Below are 20,519 nucleotides of genomic sequence, written 5' to 3'. Positions count from 1 at the left end.
CACCAGACGGCAGGATGGCTGCAGTATCTTTGTGATTTCCACTGTATCTCCTGTTCACTGCTATATGTAATATACTCTGCTCTTAATATCGAGCGTTTTATTCTTTGTCGATTCTTAGAGCATACTTAAAATATTACACACCAATATCTATGATCATAGCCTTGCAAAGACAAAGTAGAGAAATATGCTTATTCTGATTTAATGCTGAACAGACTGATACCACAGCATTATTGCCTCCAAGAAATAAAGTGTCACCTACACAGATTGCCATGTAGTGTTTTTAATATTCTAATTTTGAACGAATTTTTTTAAAATAACCTGTGTTTGCAGATCACCATGTGGCCATTTGTTCTGAATAATGTCTTTATTAGTGAATAGCATCTCATCAATCCACCAAGTGCTGGGTGTCATTGTTCGCCTCATTCACAATTCATCTTTTAATTAACAGTATCACGGGTGAAATTCTATTTTGGTCAGTGTAATTTGTCAGAGGAACTGGCAGTACAGAAATAAAAGAATTACCTTCTGAAGTTATCTGAATGCAGCGTAGGAGATGGTGACTACTACCAGGCTACCTTAACTGGCACTAAAGAGGAAGGGCGGGAAACCGTGTAAATGACTTTGGCTTTTAAAAGTTGTATGTTTGCAATGTAAAAATCAGTGCTTTGGCCATTCAGTATCTGTTAAGCAAACTGTTCTATCAAAATTAGTGTTACTGAAAACAGAAGCCTGAATCCTACTCTTAGACTCATGCTTTACTTGCTGGAAAGGGCTGCCGACATATGGAAGTTTAAGGAGATACAAACGTCTTTTCAAGGTTATGCTCTTAGATATAGGTATGTAATAAAGCAACAAAATGCTGATCGTTTGCTTTAATAGTTAACCTTCAAAATTATCTTACAGCTACAGCATTGCTTTAAAGAGTAGACAAATACATTTTTTGAATATCTTTTTGATGTCCCGGGAGATTAACCTCTCAAACTGAATAGAGTGTGATTCCCTGTCCATCTCTCAGTATTTAAGGTTTGTAATGATAGCCCTAAGAATCCATCAATATGGAAAAGATGGTCTGGGTCTATAAAGAACACATCTATCCCTACAGTCTGGATGCACATTTACCTATCTACATTCAAATGAATACAGCGAGATTAAAATGACTGCATTTAAGGCACAGTCAAAATACTGCAAAACCAGCCACTTAAAAATTCCATCCAACATCTCTTTACCTTATGACTTCTTCCATTCCTGTTCTCAGATGCCGTGGAGGGCGCGTTGCCATGTGCCCTGAAAACGTTCAGGCTCGAGGAATATTCTCCCAGGCAGACAGTAAGTTCTGTAGCTGCAGCAGCTCTTCAGAGCATGCTCTACTGGAGGCCCTTTCTGTTTCAAAACAGCGAGATTTCAATTTGGCCGCTGCTGGTGGTTCTGTTACACTAAAGGGGCAGCTTTTTAGTGTCAAAAACAGCTTTTAGATAGGGACTGCCAGTCTCTACTGCCATAATTAATGTTGCATAATTATTGTTATATAATAAATTGCATGTATTTAAATTGTTTTTAATGAATGCAGCTTTTATTAAAAATGCTGGAATATATGATTGGGGGGTCAGCCGTTGGTGACCTTTTTTTTTTATGGCAGAGCTAGTGCTTCCTCAGGTACATTAGAAGATCACAGACATATAGCACATATCTGCATCGTTCAAGTCCAGATTCTATAATGTTCAGTGGACTATCTTGTGTGCTGAGAGCAAGATGCAATCCAGAAATATATCACTGAAAGTGGGGAAAATGCTATGAAAATTTAATAATAACTCTGTTAACATTAAACCCAGTGGATTTACTTTCTTCAGTTTCTATCTGATAATAACCCTGGGAAGAGTCGGGGTTTTTGGCAGAAGATAAAGGCAGCATGGCTCCTCAACTTTAATTATTGTTCCTGAACATGAATAATATCTAAGCATTATGAAGTTACTGGCACAGACTAAAAGTTATGAAAAATTGTATATGAAGTTATAAAAAATTATACTCAGGAAGTTGTTAGGTTGGAATAATGGCTTTGCAAATTTAATTTCTTTTTGAGTCACCCTCCTTCTAAGTAAAACAAGGTACCTTTCACATGACAACCAAATGTATTTTTTTAATTTTTTTTTCCTAATATTTTTTACATGCATCCCATGAGACCATTAAATCATATGGTTTTCTTTCACCCTCTACTTTCTTTTAGGGAAGTATTATTTTCTGCATTCCTTATGCATCAACAGCACATGAATAAGAAGCAGTGAAGATCTTATTATCTTCTGAGGAATACATAATAATTTTCTGTGTTCTAAGAACAATTACACAAAAAGTGGCAAACAATATAAAAATAAATGCAGCAAAAAGGCATACTCTTTATATCGTAAAGATACAGTCCGACAAAAGGAAATTACGACTATCCTTAGAATATTAGAAGGTGAAATTATTATTCTAAAGGCTATGCTTTTATGATTCTCTTGCAGCTCTTGCTACAAACATATTTTTCAGTTCTTGCAAACAGTCTCTCCAGAGGTGTATGCTCCTCTTGCCCCACAAGCTAACCCCAGTTCAGAAACAAATGGGGGTATGCAAGCAAAGGCTGTGATTACCAAATCCCCGAGGTTTCAGCAACAAGTGCTTGTGCAGCATGGCTACCATGCGAGCAAGCACTGCTGCCCCCTGATGCAGGGAATGTTGCATCTGCTCCGGGCCGCCAGCCAAGGGCACGCTGCCCTGGCCCTTCCTTTCACTCGTGTTTGGCTGTAAGCGTATTTGTTACTGTTTAGACAGAGATAAGGTAATGTCTGTATCCTGGTAGCTCAATATTTAAATTATTAGTTGGGAGAGGAATAAGGAGAGGAGGAAGAAAAATAAAAAGAGGCAAAGAGAGAAAACAACAGGACAAATGTTCCAGGCCGTTTCTGAAAGTCGTTAGTGTGTACAGGCTGCTATTTAGAGTCCACTTTCAATGCTTGCTTTTGCTGCAAACCACTATCATCTGGTGATGGCAGCGCTTATGACCATCTCCGACTAATGCCTCATGCCAGTACGGTGCCGTTTGCCTTCCCACTCCCTTCCTGTGCTCCGCGTTTGTCCGTGCACAGCATCCGAAGCGGAGGCTGCCCGGACATGGTGCTTCTTGCAGGCTGGTCCTGTGTTTGCACAGCCGGCACGGGGGAAATATCACCCCGCAGCCGGGGGGATTCCGGCCATGCCCATGCGTGTGGCAGCAGGGGCCCTGCCGGGAGCGGAGCACCTTTGCTGGTTCCCATAAAATGGGCTTGCTGTGGGATGCTACCTTGGTGGGGGCTGCATCTGAGTTGCCAACACGGGGCTGCGGCCCCACAAGAGGGGCCGACGGGGCTGCGGCCTGGCTGCTGGCAGCGACCCGGAGACCCAAGACAGCTGGGAGCAGTGAGCAGAGCGGTTTGCAGCTTTGTGCAAATTGCAGATTTATTAGATTTTTTTTTAATAAAGCCTTTTTTTTTCCCTCTGTATGGCAACTGCCTGCCAGAGATGACCAAAGTACATTTGGAAAAAAAAAAAAAAAAAAAAAAGCCTTGCCAGAAAGCAAATAAAACCAAGCAGTGTTTTTAATGTGCGTGCGGGCCGGGACCGGAGCGCTGGGCCGAGCCCGGCGAGGCTGCGCGAGCTGCGCCCCGGGGCCCCGCTCTGGGCCCGCGGCCCGGGCCCGCTCCAGGCCACGCCGCCGTCGTCTCCTAGGAGACGGGGAGGCGGCGCGCGGAAACTACAACTCCCAGAGTGCCCCGGGCGGCGGAGAGGCGCTGACGCAGCGGCGGGCGGGGCGGAAGTGGGCTCTTGTGGCAGGGCCGGCGGCCGGGCCCGGTTCCGGGTGTCCCTTGAGCAGCGGCGGCGGTGGCGGTCGCCGAGGCGGAGGAGGGGGAGAAGATGGCGGCGGAGCTGGAGGCGGAGGTGCCGGCGTTTGAGCGGAGCCTGCTGGAGTGCTCCGCCGAGGAGCTCGCCGCGGTGAGGCCGGAGCGCCCTCGGGGCCTGCGCCGGGGTGCCACAGCAGAGAGGCCTTGCCCGGCAGCGGCGGGGAAGGAATCTCGGCCTGTATTTGCGAAGTCGAGGCTTTATTTCCTTCTTCCCGCTGCTCCCTTTCCCTTATTTTTTTCTGTCTTCCCACTGTCCCGTCGTCCGTAACAGGCAGACCTGGTAGAAGCGTGTCCCAGTTAAATTAGGTGCTGTTGGGGTGGCAGCACATAGGTTAAATAACAGGTGAAATAGAGCTAATGTTTGAGATCGTCTCCTTCTCCTGCACAGGCTCTTCCTTCGTTTGTGGGGAGTAGCAGGAAGGTCAGAGAAGGGGAGTCTTCAGGGTAAAGTTTTCAGGGAAACATTTTTGTTTGTTTATTTATTTTGTTTCTGAGGTAGCTACTTGAGCTTACAGGCACTTGTGCATTTGGGGAGCTGCATGTTTGTATTTTGGAACACAGTGGGATATTTTGTGAGCATATCTGTGGACTAAGATGTTAAAGATATTTGGTGTATTTTAATAAGAACTATAGTGTCTCTTTTCCCAAAAAAATAAAGGACAATATTATGACTCAGGTTATCCTCAGATCTTATGATGGTTATATGCATGGTGCAGGTAAAGGTATGATTAGGTAGGCAAATTGCATATTTGGCTATACCCTAGCTAGCTTAGTACAGCGTGGGTAGCAGTGCAGGTTCTGCAAACCCAGTAATTCCATCAAATGCATCATGAAATGGCCCCAGCTGAGCCCCAGCCAGCTTCTAACTGGACGCCTTGGTGTGCAGCGGCTGCCCTTTTTCTGGGTCACAGTGTGGATAAACTTGAGATAAAGATGCACCAAATAGCTCACATCTAGGTACTTGCCAAAGGGACAAGTTCTTCCTTAAACTTAGTTCTTTCTCATATTTTAAATCCTCATAATCACCAGCATAAGCTACAGTTTGGACAGGAGCTGTTTCCACATCCACAGTGCGCCAGCAGTTCAGTGCTCCTGGCACTCCCTCTAAATGCAAAAGTAAACAGCAGAGTTGGTCTTTAGCACCGTGTTTCTCCCTTCTTGGCCATTCTCATTACTTTGCTGATAGCACAATGCTAACAAAATAAATGTCTGTTGGAAGCAATAGTTATATATTGCAATAATATAACTGCAAAACTCCAGAGAACAATAGCAAAAGGAAAAATTACTGCCTGCTGTAACAGAATATAAGCCCGTTTCAGATATTAATGTATATAACTAACCAAACCCATAAATACAATAACTATGCCTTTTAGCTCTGGAATGGTAGCTTGTTTCATGACTTTTTTAAATTATTCTTTTTTCTTCCCAGCTATTTTGTTTCTTAGTTAAATATGATTTAATGGAAACTCTGATGGATCATTTGATATTTATTTACATAAATATTATTGGAAAAATGCTTTTTGGGCTTTCTTTAGGGGGAGCACTCAAAAGTTGTTTGCAGGAGAGTAAGTCAAGGGGAAGAAATGAAGGAGCATTCTTCCTTCTTATTAAAAGAATCTTATGAGAGAGTAGAACACCAGTTTTCCTTATGTGTGAATTTAGGATAGAAGATAGACGAATACTAACTGAGAACTTGTCTGAGCAGGAAAAACCTATGTCAGAGAACAAATTGCAACATTTTGAGTGTTTTTTTGTTTGTTTGTTTGCTTTTAAACGAAGTTTTAGTGCCTCATAGGCATCCATCCATCCATCCTGTAGTAAGTTAGCATAGCATATATATGTGTGTGTGATTTGGGTTGGTGTTTGTTTGTTTCAGGTTTACATGCTCCCTAAGAGGTATCAGGAACCTTGTCCTGCCTGTCAATGTTTCTTTTCTCTTGGTATTTATTCCTTTAGCTAGGATTTAGTATTCAGGACAGTATGCGCAGATATAGAGCTCTATTTGCAAGGAGACTGTGGTGTGATGACATTCAGTGTTGCCACACCTAACTTTCAGGCAAGTACTCCCAGAAATTTTTGGGAAGGGAAAGCTGTTTACCTGAGGAACAAGAAGTGTCTCTGGCTAGATATTTGACTGAGCTTGTAGTGAAACTCATAAGCATTAGGTATTTTCTAGATAGAACTGCCAGTGTGCTACAGATTTAAAAGTTTGAAATTAAAGACATTTTTCAAAAACTGCAAACATTGTAACTTATGTGTGCTCTAGAAAATGATCCAAAAATGATGCAATTGAAGAGAGATTATGGAAGAGACTAAGCTGGTTCCACTGCAATTAGGTCAGTTCCTCATGCAGTGGTAGCCTTGGCACAAGTGTGATGGAAAGACAAAAAGATTCATGAGATAGGAAAAAAGGTGTAAATGGAGTATTCTCATAATCCTGGTGTGAGATTAGTCCACATTGGGATTAACTGTAAACTTCTTGGTTCTTAGGAAAAAAAAAAACAAACCATTTTCCGTGGGTTTGTTTGGAAAAAAAAACTTAGTTTTGTAAGCATCAAAGCTAATCAATTCAAAAACAGTTACTAGATTATGTTTTTAAATTTAGGGAAAGGGAAATGAGGGAGGCATTTTATTCCATTGTCTAAGAGCTGTATTGACACATAAGCTTTTTTTGGTACAAAATTCTGACTTAGAGAAAGTAGTCTTGTAGATTTTAAAATATATATATATATGTATGTATATGTATACTTAAGAAGTATTAAATGGTGCAAATGCTGTGCAAACTCTGTGCCTGTATCTTCAAGGAATTACCACAATCGTGTCTTCTCATATAAAAGTTCTTAAGTTGTAAATTAAGCTGTAACATTTGATTACCAAAACTATTTATTTTGGTATAACTAAATCTTCCTTTTCATGTATAGTTTTACTTTGATATTTGAATCTTTACTTGCCATTCATGTCATGTTGTCATGTTTATAGTAAAATTAGCAGGCTGAGGCTGTTTATGTAAGGTGTTTTAGTCACTGCACCTTTGCAAGATGTGTTTGCTCCCATATTATAGAAAGCTAGTAGGCTTAATTGACAATTTAGGCCTTCATAAAATTGTAATGCACACAGCTGAAATATTATTTTGAATATTATTTTTTTACTCTCTATGTGTGAGTGTATGTGTACACATGCAGGGGGGAGAAAACAAAGGTCTGAGTTTTCTGGTGGCTTACAGCAGGTAGATTAGTTTGGCTTTTTAAAAACTTGATGTCAGCACAAATTCTCTTTAAATCGACTAATTCATAGATCTAATGTCATTCCTAAAATAATAAAATTCAGATAATGTAAGTTATTTTTGAGGTAGGAGAAACAACTCCCCTGAAGTGTCCCCTCCCTCCCCCACATTTTCTTAGATAAGTTTGTTGAAACCAAGGGGCTGTGGCATGTCCCATAATGGTGTGTTTGCTGATCCCTTTGTGCCTTCTGTCTCTTCCTGTCCCTTGCCAGCTCCAGGCTTCCCTTTCCTCTCTGAGAGCCCAGCTGGCAGCAGCAGTTTGCAGTGCAAATAAATACAACCCGTGTGGGTTTTGACCTCACTTTACAAGTGCTGCTAATGTTGGGGCATTTTCCGGGTAGTGCATTCTACAGGAATTTTTAAGAATTTGGTCTCTTAATTTTTTGGTTTTGTATGCCAAAAGGATAAAATGTCCAAGCTGGTTAACAAATGATTCCTTTCCTACTGTTTGTCTTGCATGATTTTGTAGGTTTAACCTTTACAGAGCAAAGCATGGCAAGAAATGCTTCTTCATATAGAGTTGTGGTTGCTGTTTCTATTTCTATTAACGAATAAACTCTTTATTCTTTTGTTTTAACTTAAAAGAAATGGCTGCAAACAAATGACCTTCAGAAAGAAGTATACCAGCACCTGGCCTATTATGTACCAAAAATATACTGCAGAGGTCCTAACCCTGCCCCTCAAAGAGAAGACCTGCTGGCACAACAAGTTTTGCTGGGACCAATGGAGTGGTATCTTTGTGGTGAAGATCCTGCGTTTGGCTTTCCAAAGCTTGAGCAAGCAAACAAACCTTCCCATCTCTGTGGCCGTGTCTTTAAAGTGGGAGAACCTACATACTCTTGCAGGTAGACTCAGCATTTCTAATTTGCGAGCAGGTTTAGATGAAAATACTGTCCTTAAAAAAAAAAAAAAAAATGTTCATAGCACGAATGTATCTTTATAGCTACCTTACAATGCTTTGTGGAGGGTGGGATTAAAGGAAAATTAAACCAACTAGTACCTTTCTGTTCACAAATCTGTAGTGTTTTAATATAGAGTGTTTTCTGTACAAAAGAAATGCAAGATGAAGAAAGCAGCTGGGTGAACTGTCAATGCGATTACATGGTGTCGATCAAAAATAAGTGGGCAGGTACATGTGCATATAAATTAAGGTGTTTAATATTAGCTATTAGAGTTGATCCTGTGATATGGATCTCTTTCCTTGACCTGTTCAACTAATACACTGGATGCTGAAACAGTTTTATCAGCTTATCTTGCCTTGTCCCTTTCTCTAGCTCTCCCCAAAGTACCATTTTTCTCAAAAGCATATACAATTTGAAGAGTACTGTAAGTTACTAATCAATTGCAGGTGTTTTATACTGGCTTAAAAATAAGATTTTTATTACTAATGTACAGTAATCTCTTTATTCTTCCTTTCTTGAACCTTCAGTAGTTTGATACATTTAGCTTGTGCCCCCTCTAGCGCAGCCTTTTCTTGTCCTGTGTGCTTTTTGTCATGCTCTTCGATTCTTGAACTCCAACAATAATAATAATTTTTACTTCTGATAGTGAGCCTTTTTCTTTCATTTTCTGTCTTTCCTTTTTCAGAGAGCTGAGGTTTTGGTGTGGGTGAGACCTCTGTCTTATTTTGAAGGTTTATTTTCCTGCTTTCGGTGCTTTTGCTGGATTCTATTCATTCCCTTCATTTAGAAGGGGGGGGTATACCTGTAGAAGAAGTTTACTCTAGTGCTCTCTCTTTTTAGAAACTTGATACCAGGTGTTATTGACTGAAGCTCTGGGTGAGAATGGACTTAAGATACTTATTCATCAAGTTGCCTCTCCTGCATTTCCATTTCAGCAGTCAGAAGTAGTAGTAGTATTGGAAATTTTTTGAAGCCTCTCGGCCTGAGGTAAATGATCTTGAATTGATGGCATGCCATAGATGCCTGCAACTGCCAAGAAAGCTCTTCACTTTGTTCGCATACGCGTTCTCAGGTGCTTCCTTCACAATGTGAAGAAGAGTAGAGAGATCTAGATATCATTAGCTACATATTTCTCTTCCTTTTGAGATTGAAGGCTGAAGGTATCAGAGACTGAAAGGAATTTCTACTTTTTTCTTTTTTTTAATCTGGACCTAAAGAACTGAAAAACAAACCTTGAAACTACAATTCTAATGCAAGTCCAACTGCATCCCAGCATAGAAGTAATGATATGTTAAGTATTAAATGCACTTTGTTTGAACTGATGAAGTTGTGGGAATTCTGTTTTTATCTTCTAAACACCTGCTTTTTCAAGATCAGCAGATCTTTATTTGAAGTGTATCCTCAAGTATGATGAAAACAAGGAAGAATACAGTCTATTAGACTATTCAACTTTTAGACTATTGAAATCAGTTGCCTTACAGAAGCTATGTTTTTTCAATATTTCTTGGGTAGGCATCTACACGTAATGCATAATTTCCACTGATTCTTTCTGCCCCTTTTGCTGCTTCTCTCTAACTACAGGTGTGCTTATAGATTGAACCTTCTTATGCTCCCTGGCCTCCTGGTTGAAGAAATTTTGTCCCCTCTTCAGAGAGTGTATAGGGCTAAACTTAGAAGTGAAAGGTTGATGTAGTCTGTTGCATGCAGTTTTTTCCCAATATTCAGTGAAAATATGTATTCTGATTAGTTAAAACGTGGCAATGCTTGTACTCTGTTCTTAAGAGAAATTGCTTGAGCTTTTACAGTTAATTTGTACATTGTTCTATAATTCAGTTATTTCTTTGCTTATATACCTGTCCCACAGTGTGTTAGTCAAGCGTTTATTTTATAGCCCTGCTCCGCCCCCCCCCTCCAGGAGTTGAGAACAGAATTTTCTTTTCTTCATTTCCAGACTGCTTTCTCTGTGGAAACCCTCCATTTCATCTTCAGAATAATATATATGTTTGTCAAAAAACTCACATTGGGGCTGCTTGAAAATTACCTATTGTAAAATATGGAATAAAGGTGAAAATATTTGTTTTAATACCTTTTCCTTACTGTTTTCAGAGACTGTGCAGTTGACCCAACTTGTGTGTTGTGCATGGAGTGCTTTCTTGGAAGTATTCATAAAGACCATCGATACAGGGTTAGTAATGTGATTTAAATCTACAATGTAGTTGCTAGTTATTTTATGTTTGTACAAAATTCATTGCTTGTAATTTAAGGATGTAAACAACTTCTAATATTTAACTATTTTAAAAGGTATAGAAAAAATGTTGAAGAAACTACTTATATTAAAAACTTCCTTTAACTACATCATTATTAGCTTTGTATAATAGTGAGGTTTTTTTGTAAATGTGAAAGAAGTTTATAAAGCTTTAGATGTTTGTTTTACTAGTTTGTGCTACTAACAATAGTATAGATTATTAGTAGTAGGGACAAAAATGCAAGGAGCTTGTTGTATTTATAAGTTAGGAAGATAAGTAGAAATGCTCAGGCTTTTTACAGGCTTTCCATAAATCTGTGAGTTTTTTGGTATATTTGTTTGACAATATTTTATTGCCCTGTTGCAAATATAAAACACTGCATAATTACAGTAAATGTTAGAATGAAGGAGAGGAGGAAGAAAGGAAAAAAAAAAACAAAAAAGGCCCTGGAGAAACCCAGTGCAACTCCCCCTCTTCTCTGAATTCCCTGACATGATTTACTGGTACCTCTTGGAGGTTCTTAGTCTGCCTGCTTAGTGAATTAACAAGACTAGCTGACATTCAAAAGTATGAGAAAATGTTCTCTAATGCCCATCTGGTTTTGTTGATTGATAGTAAGATGATATGTACCTGTTTGCCAAAAATAGGTGGAAAAAAAACACCTTTCTCTGAATTACTTAATAGTTTTTGTTCCGAATTATTACATTTATTGCCTTCAGGTGTTCTTAGCTTTAAAATTCAATTTTATTGAAACAGTGTAAATATATAATTGCATTATCTAGATACTTTTTTCTATGATTACTAAAACTGATAACGTGGAAAACTTGTAAGTTCTGTCTGTTAACTCCTGTTCTTACAAACAACACATCTTTTCCTCATTATACAGCACTGCTGCATGAAATGATTTGTCTTTGTTCTAATTTAAAACATGGGAATCTGGTATAGCAAAAATGTTTAGGTCAGATGTTAAACTTGTGATTGTGCTTTTATGTTAGCCTATGAGTAGCCACATTTAAACCATACATTTTTAGATATATTCACATAACTGGTTTGTTTTTAAATAACTATAGATGACCACGTCAGGTGGAGGAGGGTTCTGCGACTGTGGTGATACAGAAGCTTGGAAAGAAGGTCCTTATTGTAAAAAGCATGAAATCAACACTTCAGAGACTGCAGAAGAAGAGGTAATAACCATTGAGATATGTCTAAAACACTTTTTTTTTTTTTAAAAAAAAAAGAAGGAGGATCAGATGGGGTTTTTTTTTTTTTTTTTATTGATGGCTCTGGGTATCTGAAGTACATTTTAAATAAAGAAAAGAGAGAGAGAGAAATGGCAGTAGCTACTATGTTGCAGCAGGGAGAGAAGCGTGACCTTTTTTAGTGGCTGCTGCTGTAGCTCTGGGTGGAGGGTGTCCTGGAAGGTGCAAAATCCACATAATGGGATGTGTGCTCCCCATGTGACAGGGTAACAATTATCTGTGAACAAGACTGAAACACAGGTTCATCATTATGAAATATTTGCATGCATTTAATGATTTATGTATCACTGCACCTTTGAACTTGCATCATAAATCATTATCACAAGACAGGTGTTGTACAAGGTCAGATAGGATTCCTGTCCCCAAGTTTTATGTTAAATATAAAACAAGGCAATATTTTCTTCTACTCTGCTGTATATTAATATTGGTAAGTGAAATAAAAGATACAGTGGTTTCAAAATATGTTTTTGAAGGCACAGACAAAACAGGTTTAGATGCAAATGAGCGTTGAAAGCAAAATCTCTTGCAATGTGTGTGGAAGTGGGAACCATGAAAGTGAAAACATGATGGTGTTTGAAAAGTTGAGTGATCAGAGGAAGGTCAGCGTTTAGATACTGAATGCTGGGTTCTATGCTTGATGTTTGTCAGTGAAGAACTAGGGGAAAATGTTTGATCATTGATCCTATTATGTCTTATCAAATGTGAAGTTATTCAAAGAAATACATCACTGAAGATGCTTATATCATCTTTAACAAAAGGAGTTATAGATTTGACAAAGTTTCCATCGAGAGCCATTTCATTTCTCAACTGCTATTTTTCAGGATCCCCTTGTGCACTTATCAGAAGATATGGTAGCAAGAGCTTATAATATTTTTGCTATTACATTTAAATATGCAGTCGATATACTAACATGGGAAAAAGAAAACGAATTGCCTGGTCTAGAGATGACGTAAGTATAATATTTGTATTCTGCCTTTGCAAGGCTTGTAGGTGTTTACAATAGAAGTGTAAATTCTTATTTCAAGCATATTTTCTGTCTTTCCTAAAATTCCATTGCAAGTATGTTTTAGACATAGTCTAAAATCATTTCTAATTTATTTTTCCGTTATCTTGTGTCTTCACAACCCCTTTCTCTTTGTAGTGGTGAAACTGTCTCTGATACCTTCTTTTTCTTAATAATCTAAGAGAAGCTTTAATAAGTTGCAATTGCCCAAAACAAGTGGAAGGTCAATTTCTTGTGACCAGTCAAAATTGTTGAAATTATGATGGTCAAAATGTCTTACACTTCAGTGATCCATTTATTAGATACTAGATAGAAGATTGAGGTGTATTGTAGCAGCATAGCTAAAATGGGTGCACTTGTGGTGTTCTGCTAGTAACTTTGATGTGTGAAGAACAGCACTATGTATAAAAATAATGGGACTCAAAAGATTGCATTGAAAATAGCACTGAAATCTATTTAAGTTTAAACAATGATTTTGAGGCTTTTTAAGACTTCCAAATTTTTTGTTGTTGTTGTTTAATAGAGACCTTTATGTAGGATTGGGGAAGCAAATGTAGATCAGTAGAACGTTTCAGGGGTTTTGGGAAACATTGAATATGCTACAAGGAAATCTGTTTTCCGTAGTGGGAAACAACATATTCAGAATTGACCAATGTTCCAAAGTAATGCTTATGCTAAACTGTTGCACTAATGCCATGAGGTTTTTGCTTATTTTGTATTTAATTTCGCTTTGAAGCGAGAAGAGTGACACTTACTACTGCATGCTTTTTAATGATGAAGTCCACACCTATGAACAAGTTATATATACTCTTCAGAAAGCTGTCAACTGCACACAGAAAGAAGCTATTGGCTTTGCAACAACCGTAGATAGAGATGTAAGTAAATACCATGCTGGAACCTTTAATTAAACTTAATGTTTATTTTATGACTACACTTACTCTAGTCTGTGTGCCAAAGGAGTGTGGTTTATGCAAGCACGCCCTGCGTGTCGGGCCGTCCTGAAATCCTGTAGTTCATTGGCCCATTCGGACCAGAGTTAATACAGGGTGCGTGTGTCAGTGCAGTGGTACCGTGTGTCAGTGCAGCTGTGCTCCAGAGAGGGTGGATGACAAGGTGTCTCCCCCACCTCCTTTTTTTAACCAAGGACAGACCAGCAACCTTAGCTCATCCCTTACTATACACCCAAGAGTTTAACCTGGAAGAGAGCCTGCATGGGCTGCAAGCATGGGAAGAGCTTCTCAAACAATAATACCAGACAACTGTAAAAGGAAAAATCCATAATGAGCTGCTTTCGTTCCAGTGCTCGTAGAACTTCTTGTTATGTGGTTTCTAATCTAGCTTCCCCCCGATATTTCTTAGAAGATGGCAGGAAGAGGTAAAGCATTTCTTACATATAAAAAGAACATTGAGTGCAAAACCACTATGTACTCAATATAGTTTTAACTAGCATGTTAGTTTAAACAAAAAACAAACAAAAAAAGTCTGCCAGCTGTCTTCTAGCTTGTGTGTGTTTTTAAGAAGAGGCCACTTTCCTTCCGGACAACTTTGAAAGCCCAACTAGTTTTTATTATTTACGCATGAGCCTGTAAGCAGCTGCTCTGAAACTGAATGTCCTTTAAGATCTTGTTTGCTTGTGGTTAATGTTTTTGGAGAAGATTTTTTTAAATGGAATATGACCATCGTTTTGTAATTTTAAGAGTTAAAATGAAGGAAGTAGATGGAAAATAAGTGCTTTATGTTGCTTAGTACTCCATTATTTTTTTTTGTGTACAATCACTAATTTGTCTGTGATATTAGTAAATATTTATAACTTTTCCTACTGTTCCCTCATTGTGTGCTAGCTGGATTTGATGGTCTTCATCGTAGGTTGCACGTTGGAGACCAAGAGATACTTCTTTACAATAGATCTCTCTACTACTTCTAAGTTTGTTTATTGAAAATAAATGAAAAGATACTGCCTGAAATTATGTTTTGGCATCAGACTAGAGCTAAAGCTTGAGTAAGCTATGGTGTGCATATAGTACTGCATAAATAAAATAATTATCTATGCTTCAGCATATGTATTGGCAGTATGGAAAGACTTGCAGAATGTGAAAATTTCCAATTTTGAAACAAACTAGGTAATTACTTATGTCAGATAAGAAGGCCACTCAGCTTTAGTGCCATCTTTTAAAAAAGATACTGTCATGTATGAAACGAAGTGTAGAGGTTGCTTTTTGGGAAGCCAGGTGTATAGCTATATACAGTACTTCTGAAAATGGAATAGAAACAATATTAGCTTGTATCTGAAACTTTTACCTTATATTTTATGGTAAGGTAAAAGATATTATTTGAACTGCTTGTTAGGAAGTTGGTGGTAATATTGCTACTTTATAAATCTAAAGGGGCGCAGATCTGTTCGGTATGGAGACTTTCAGTACTGTGATCAAGCAAAATCTGTAATAGTGGTAAGTAATACTTTTTTGTCTCATCTTAAAAAAAGGTTTTACAACTTTTTCTTAATTTTTTTTTACCCTTGACTCTTCATAATAAAAAAAATGCTGGGGGTCAAAATGGTTTACAGTAGCTCGTAGGTATTTTTTCTGTTTTGATATCGTTTGTCAGTTTAATAAAACAATACTTCATATTTACAAGTAGAGATGTTTACAAACAGATTTACAAACAAATGTTTTTGTATAAATATTTGTAATACCTATGAGCTACTGTAACAGAGATGTTTTCGTATAGTTTTTTTTAAATAGCATTTAATGGAAAAAAAGTTAAATCAGGGTTTGAATTATAACGTTGCTTCTCTAAACCTTTTCCAGTGAAGTCCTGATAAATGCTTTAAAAATATATAGCTTGCCATGTCTCATTAATTTAGGAGTCTCCGACATTGAGCAGGAGTTCCAAATGTGAGCCTCTGTAACTGCATGCCAGTTCAGATCAATGAAATTAAGCTGCTTGCTTTCTTTTTTCCCTGTAATATAATTTGGTTGCCTTCTTATGGCAGTCACAAGCTTTGATGTGCTGGTAGAATCCAAATGTGAAACTTAAAAAAAAAAAAAAAAAAAAAAAAAAAAAATTCATTATATATATTCATAATACTTGCCTGTGACAGAATTCTTCTATTTCAGTTTTACTACATTCCATTTCATTCCATGCTTTCATGCTTTAACTGTTTATTTCTGGAAACCCTGCATAGATGAGCAGTTTTTCCTTCTTAGACAGCTGTGTCACTTGTGTATCACGTTGTGACGAGCAAATGTACATGGGTCCCTTAAGCTGGGCATGAGGCTGCTTATTGGTAACACAGAGTAGATCTATGTGTACGCTGATAAGAGGATGGGGGTGGGAAATGGTTTGGCCTAAATATTGACTAATAATGTCCTTCAAAGGACAGAAGTAAGACTTTTTGGTTTTGTTTTGTTCTCAGTAGTGATGTTTGTTATTAGAATGAGTGTGTATTAATATTAAAAATACTTAGATTAATTACAGGAATACTGTATTGCTGTGCAGTAATGTGTGCTAGCCCTTACTCATGTAAACATTAATACCTTTTTCCTTTTCTTTTTAAGAGAAATACTAGTCGTCAGACAAAGCCACTGAAGGTTCAAGTTATGCATTCGTCTATTGTTGCCCACCAGAGCTTTGGTCTGAAGCTCCTAACTTGGCTTGGCAGTATTATAGGATATTCAGGTAGGCAAACTTGAACTTTGTCAAGACAAGCTAGAGAAGGTGTGTGAGGCAAGCTGACTTCAAGTAGTGTCTCAAGTACTTACTTCAAATATGTGATATGCATAAAGCTAAGCTATTAATATCTTGTCAAGTTTCGTTCTGTTTTCTGCTTATGGAGTGCTGTTCTGAGCTCTAAATTCCATTGGAAAGTGGTGCCCATCCTGCTTTCTGTGCTCAGTTGCTGCTTTGTGCTTAAGTGATGTTGAGCAGAATCTGTTTGAGAATTGCTGTCAAATGCTCTACGCTGGCAAGATAGTTCTCAGCCCTTAGTCCTTTTTAAATGAATGCAGTAAGCTAAAAATAACTAGTCTGCATAGATAAAAAAAAAATTATTCAGAAGTTAGTTGAAGAATGACGTTGAAAGTGAACATTTCAGATTTGCTGCAGTGTTAAGTGGAACAGCAGAGAAAACAAAAGGACATTATGGCTTTTGGAAAAATATAAAGCCAATGAGGTGTTAATTGATATTTATAAAGAGGCTTCTGTGAAGGAATCAAAATGTGTGTTTAGGCTACATGTTAGTTTGGTTTTGAGTCCTCCTTTGTCCTTAGGAATTATGAAGTTGCAGAGGCACAGACCTTGAGGAGAAACAAAAGGAAAATGTATCAGTGCAGATACAGTTCCAAAGCACTTAATGTTGTTGTGCAGCTGTAAGTGTTGCTAAGAATTATCAGTGGAGGAATCTCACTGTAACATTGTATATGCATCCTCCTGCGAAGGTACAATGTTTGTTCAGAGTTTATTGTATATTAGGCTTGTAGCTGAAGAACTAGCCAGGGTGACAGGTGCAGGGTCTCTGTATGAGGTTTTTTGTGAAAGATAGGTAATTTATATTTGTATAAGTTAACATTTTTTGAGAAGTTGAGAAAATACAGTAGCAGTTTATTCAAGCAGGTGTTGCTGTATATAAATTTAGTATATATGAGCATAAAGGAGAGACATGAGGATACTTCATTTCTGAGGTAAGTTTTCCTTTTGATGTGCCTTTCAGCCAGGCCCAGTCTTTCTAATTTTCTTTGGATACAGTTTTGTGCCAAGTCATTTGTGCTGCTACTCAAGTCACTGATTTTCAACACCTAATTAACACTGTGAAAAGGCAATTTGAACTTGCTAATGAAAACACTGAATTCAGTTTGCTTCATCTGTGTGTGATGTTTCTAAAATTCTGTAGAGTTCACTTCATTAAATTTGGTTTCCTTTATGATTCAGAAGGGCAAGAAAGTGTTTGATGGTAAGCATTATGCTTGTGTGCTTACATCTGTGACCTACGTGCCCGGCTGCTTTAACTGCCTTGTGCACCTTGGGATAGAGTCTTTCAACATACTTTGAAGTGAAATATACTTCTGGGGGGAAAAAAGAAATATCTTTTGACAAATGGTAACAAACCACCAGGCCATCCAGGCTGTTTTTAACCAGTCTGTTCTTCTGGAAGATGAGCTAAAGGAAACGTGCTCTGTAAATCCTGGCCAGTGGGATATTTGCATTTTGTTTTGACATACTGGTAGGAGAAATTAATGTTAAACTCTTGACAGTGAATAAAGGGAAAACTCTACTATGGGGTTTTTGTCACAAGCTTGACTGTGGCATCCTTGATAGCAAATACCAGTTCTTTGTGAAAAAGGGTCTCTTTACCATTTGTTGAAGAATGTGGCAGGGTCTCTGTTAACAGCAGGAAAAGATTTGAATCTGAACTCTGAAGGCAAAGTAAGAGTAAGATTTCACAGAATATACATGTAGCATTGTACCAAGCAGTGCAGAACTGTCCAGGCTAAACGCTAGTTATATTTGCTTTACTAGTCAGTCAGATATAGGAAAAGGGTTTGTGGCTTCCTTTACAACAGAGCCATGAGAAAGAGCATTCGTACTCTGCATTCATTGCATTGTTTATTTTGATGTTCAGGATTTTGTACACATATAGGTGAAGCAGTTATGAGTAAAGTGTTTGCTTTAGGAGGTTTCCTCATGGTCATCCAACTTACTATTAACATGTTTAGCCATGTATTAGAAAATTTTAGAAAGGAATACTTTCTTCTGCGTAAGTGGATGATATTTATACATGTGTGTGACAGAGGCAACAGAGTTTTCCCATTTCAAGCTTTTGAAACTTCTCAGAGTTGATAGTGCATGGTTTTGGTGGAGTGCTTTGGCTTCTTTGCAATAGCACACATGACAAAGTGCACCGTGTAACAATTCTCGCATTTGAAATGTTTGCTGAAAGGCCCTGTCTAGCCTTTATATAGTATCCTCATTGACTAAGCTGACACATTATTTTTTTTTAACATGAGTCATATATGCAATGTAAAACTCATCTGTTTTCAAAATATCCAAAAAGTATCATGAAGCTGTGTAATACTTAGCAATTTTGGTGGGACTTAACTGTTTTTTTTCCAAAAAGCCTACATACATCCATCTGGTTGCCAAAATATGGGTTAAAGAGCGAGTGTTGAACATCAGTTTTGGTCAATATCTTTCAATTACAGTATTCATAAGAAACAGAGTGTACTCATGAAATTCCAGATAGCAGGTATCTGCAGATTAGGAATCTCCTGACTTAAAACCAATAACCAAATCCTCTCTCATTCCTAATGAGGAAAGTCTCTTATCTTATACGCATTTTTTGATGATTTCCCCTCCCTGACCTGATTTATTGCTTATTATTAGTATGGTGCGTCTCTTGCTCTTCTTGTGAGAGGCAATTCAAAAATTAAAAAAGTTTGTTGAACTAAAATGTTCACCAATATGCATATTGTGTACTATGAAAATTTGCAGTATATCAAAATAATGTACTATTTATTTGAAGGTATAATTAACTTTAAATTTGTTTAATTATTTCTTTTTGATAAGATGGCCTTCGTCGAATACTGTGTCAGGTTGGCTTACAGGAAGGGCCAGATGGTGAGAATTCTTCTCTTGTGGATAAGCTGATGCTGAGTGATTCTAAACTGTGGAAAGGTAAGTTTACTCCAAGTTCAGGAAAATGCTGAGTGATATTATGCACGATATTTTCCATTTGCTGCATCTGTCAAAGTTTGATCATTTTTGCTATGGTACATTGGAGATGAAATTGCCTGTATAATTATAATTTGTCCCTTCATTGTGAATTTCAAAATATATTGAGGACAAAAACATAAGGATGCTGTTTGGAGCTTTTCTGTATCCAATTTTTCATAGCATGAATTTCTGACCTAATTTGATATGCAGGTGAAAATGCCAGTGAATAGCAAAGTGAATTTGCTTTACAAGGTCTCAGTATCTAGATCATGCATCATCGCTCTTGTACAAGCGCCCTTTCTCACATGCATGCATGCCCTTCCTCTCGCTTTCTTGTGCTCTCTTGCCACGGGGCCCATTCTCTTGCACTCTTTTTCAAGCACTTTGGTGGGCTCTTGCTCACTCCTGCATGTTGTCTCTAAGTGCTGCTCTTCGTCTTTTACTACCAGCTGCCAGAAATCAGAGCAGCTCTGAATTGCAGACTTCATTCATGTAGTAAGAATTCGTATTTGTAAGTGTTGCCATGATGTTCCGACAAAGCGGTTGTTCATAGTCTTTCATTTTTATTGATAGGTGCTAGAAATGTTTATCATCAGTTATTTATGAGCAGTCTGCTTATGGACTTGAAATACAAGAAACTTTTTGCCATCCGCTTTGCACGAGTAAGTATTTTTCTTAAAAAGACATTGAAAGCTTAAACAGTTCAGCCAAGAGAGTTTAGTCAGTATGCAGAGCCTCAAGGGAGCTGCTATCCAGAACTTTTTTTGGCGGGAGGGGTGATAAATTGAAATTAAATTCTGGCTGCTTTATTTCTGTCCTCAAAACCTTTGTTATGCCAGCCTTTCACCTCTCAGGAAGAACATGAGCTTTACAAGTTCCCCAGAATTAAGGCAGTTGAGATGTACTTTTTGTTTTTGTAGTCAATATAGGATGCCACTTCTTGAGAGCTAATTGTTCCCCACTGTTGAGGTGCAATCTGTCCCAGCAGTGCTTGGAAATAGTGTTTGAAATGCAGTAATGCTGATTAGTATTTCTGCAGTAACTCGTATTGAAATGCTTTGTCAGCACTGCGGAATTGTATTCACTGCTAAAAATAACTTTTTCACAGTAAAGGCTCGTATTTTACTTGCTACTTAAGAAAACCAGAGTGAGTAGATCCCATGCCTAAGCTGGATAGGTGTCATGTTCTTTATATAACGTATTTCAATAA

At 38.0% G+C, this 20,519-nt stretch overlaps 1 protein-coding gene across 3 annotated transcripts in view; it reads left to right on the top strand.

Moving 5' to 3' along the window:
- Window positions 1-3,859: 3,859 nt before the first annotated feature.
- UBR2 (ubiquitin protein ligase E3 component n-recognin 2) overlaps window positions 3,860-20,519 on the top strand; it is a 49,234-nt gene continuing 32,574 nt past the window's right edge. For all 3 annotated transcript variants that reach the window (XM_088531695.1, XM_088531703.1, XM_088531686.1), the window contains exons 1-10: window positions 3,860-3,999; window positions 7,777-8,036; window positions 10,200-10,278; window positions 11,410-11,523; window positions 12,420-12,547; window positions 13,338-13,476; window positions 14,986-15,048; window positions 16,159-16,279; window positions 19,163-19,270; window positions 19,883-19,971. In XM_088531695.1, coding sequence (XP_088387821.1) covers window positions 3,922-3,999; window positions 7,777-8,036; window positions 10,200-10,278; window positions 11,410-11,523; window positions 12,420-12,547; window positions 13,338-13,476; window positions 14,986-15,048; window positions 16,159-16,279; window positions 19,163-19,270; window positions 19,883-19,971 — 1,179 coding nt within the window. In that variant the 5' untranslated portion in view covers window positions 3,860-3,921. The remainder of the gene's footprint in view (window positions 4,000-7,776; window positions 8,037-10,199; window positions 10,279-11,409; window positions 11,524-12,419; window positions 12,548-13,337; window positions 13,477-14,985; window positions 15,049-16,158; window positions 16,280-19,162; window positions 19,271-19,882; window positions 19,972-20,519) is intronic.

Source organism: Tinamus guttatus, unplaced genomic scaffold, assembly GCF_059628265.1.
Source record: "Tinamus guttatus ecotype Peru unplaced genomic scaffold, ASM5962826v1 Tinamus_guttatus_pri_ptg000033l, whole genome shotgun sequence".
Taxonomy (NCBI): Eukaryota; Metazoa; Chordata; class Aves; order Tinamiformes; family Tinamidae; genus Tinamus; species Tinamus guttatus.
Note: the sequence above shows the minus strand (reverse complement) of the source record. Positions and strands in the feature narration are given on the sequence as shown.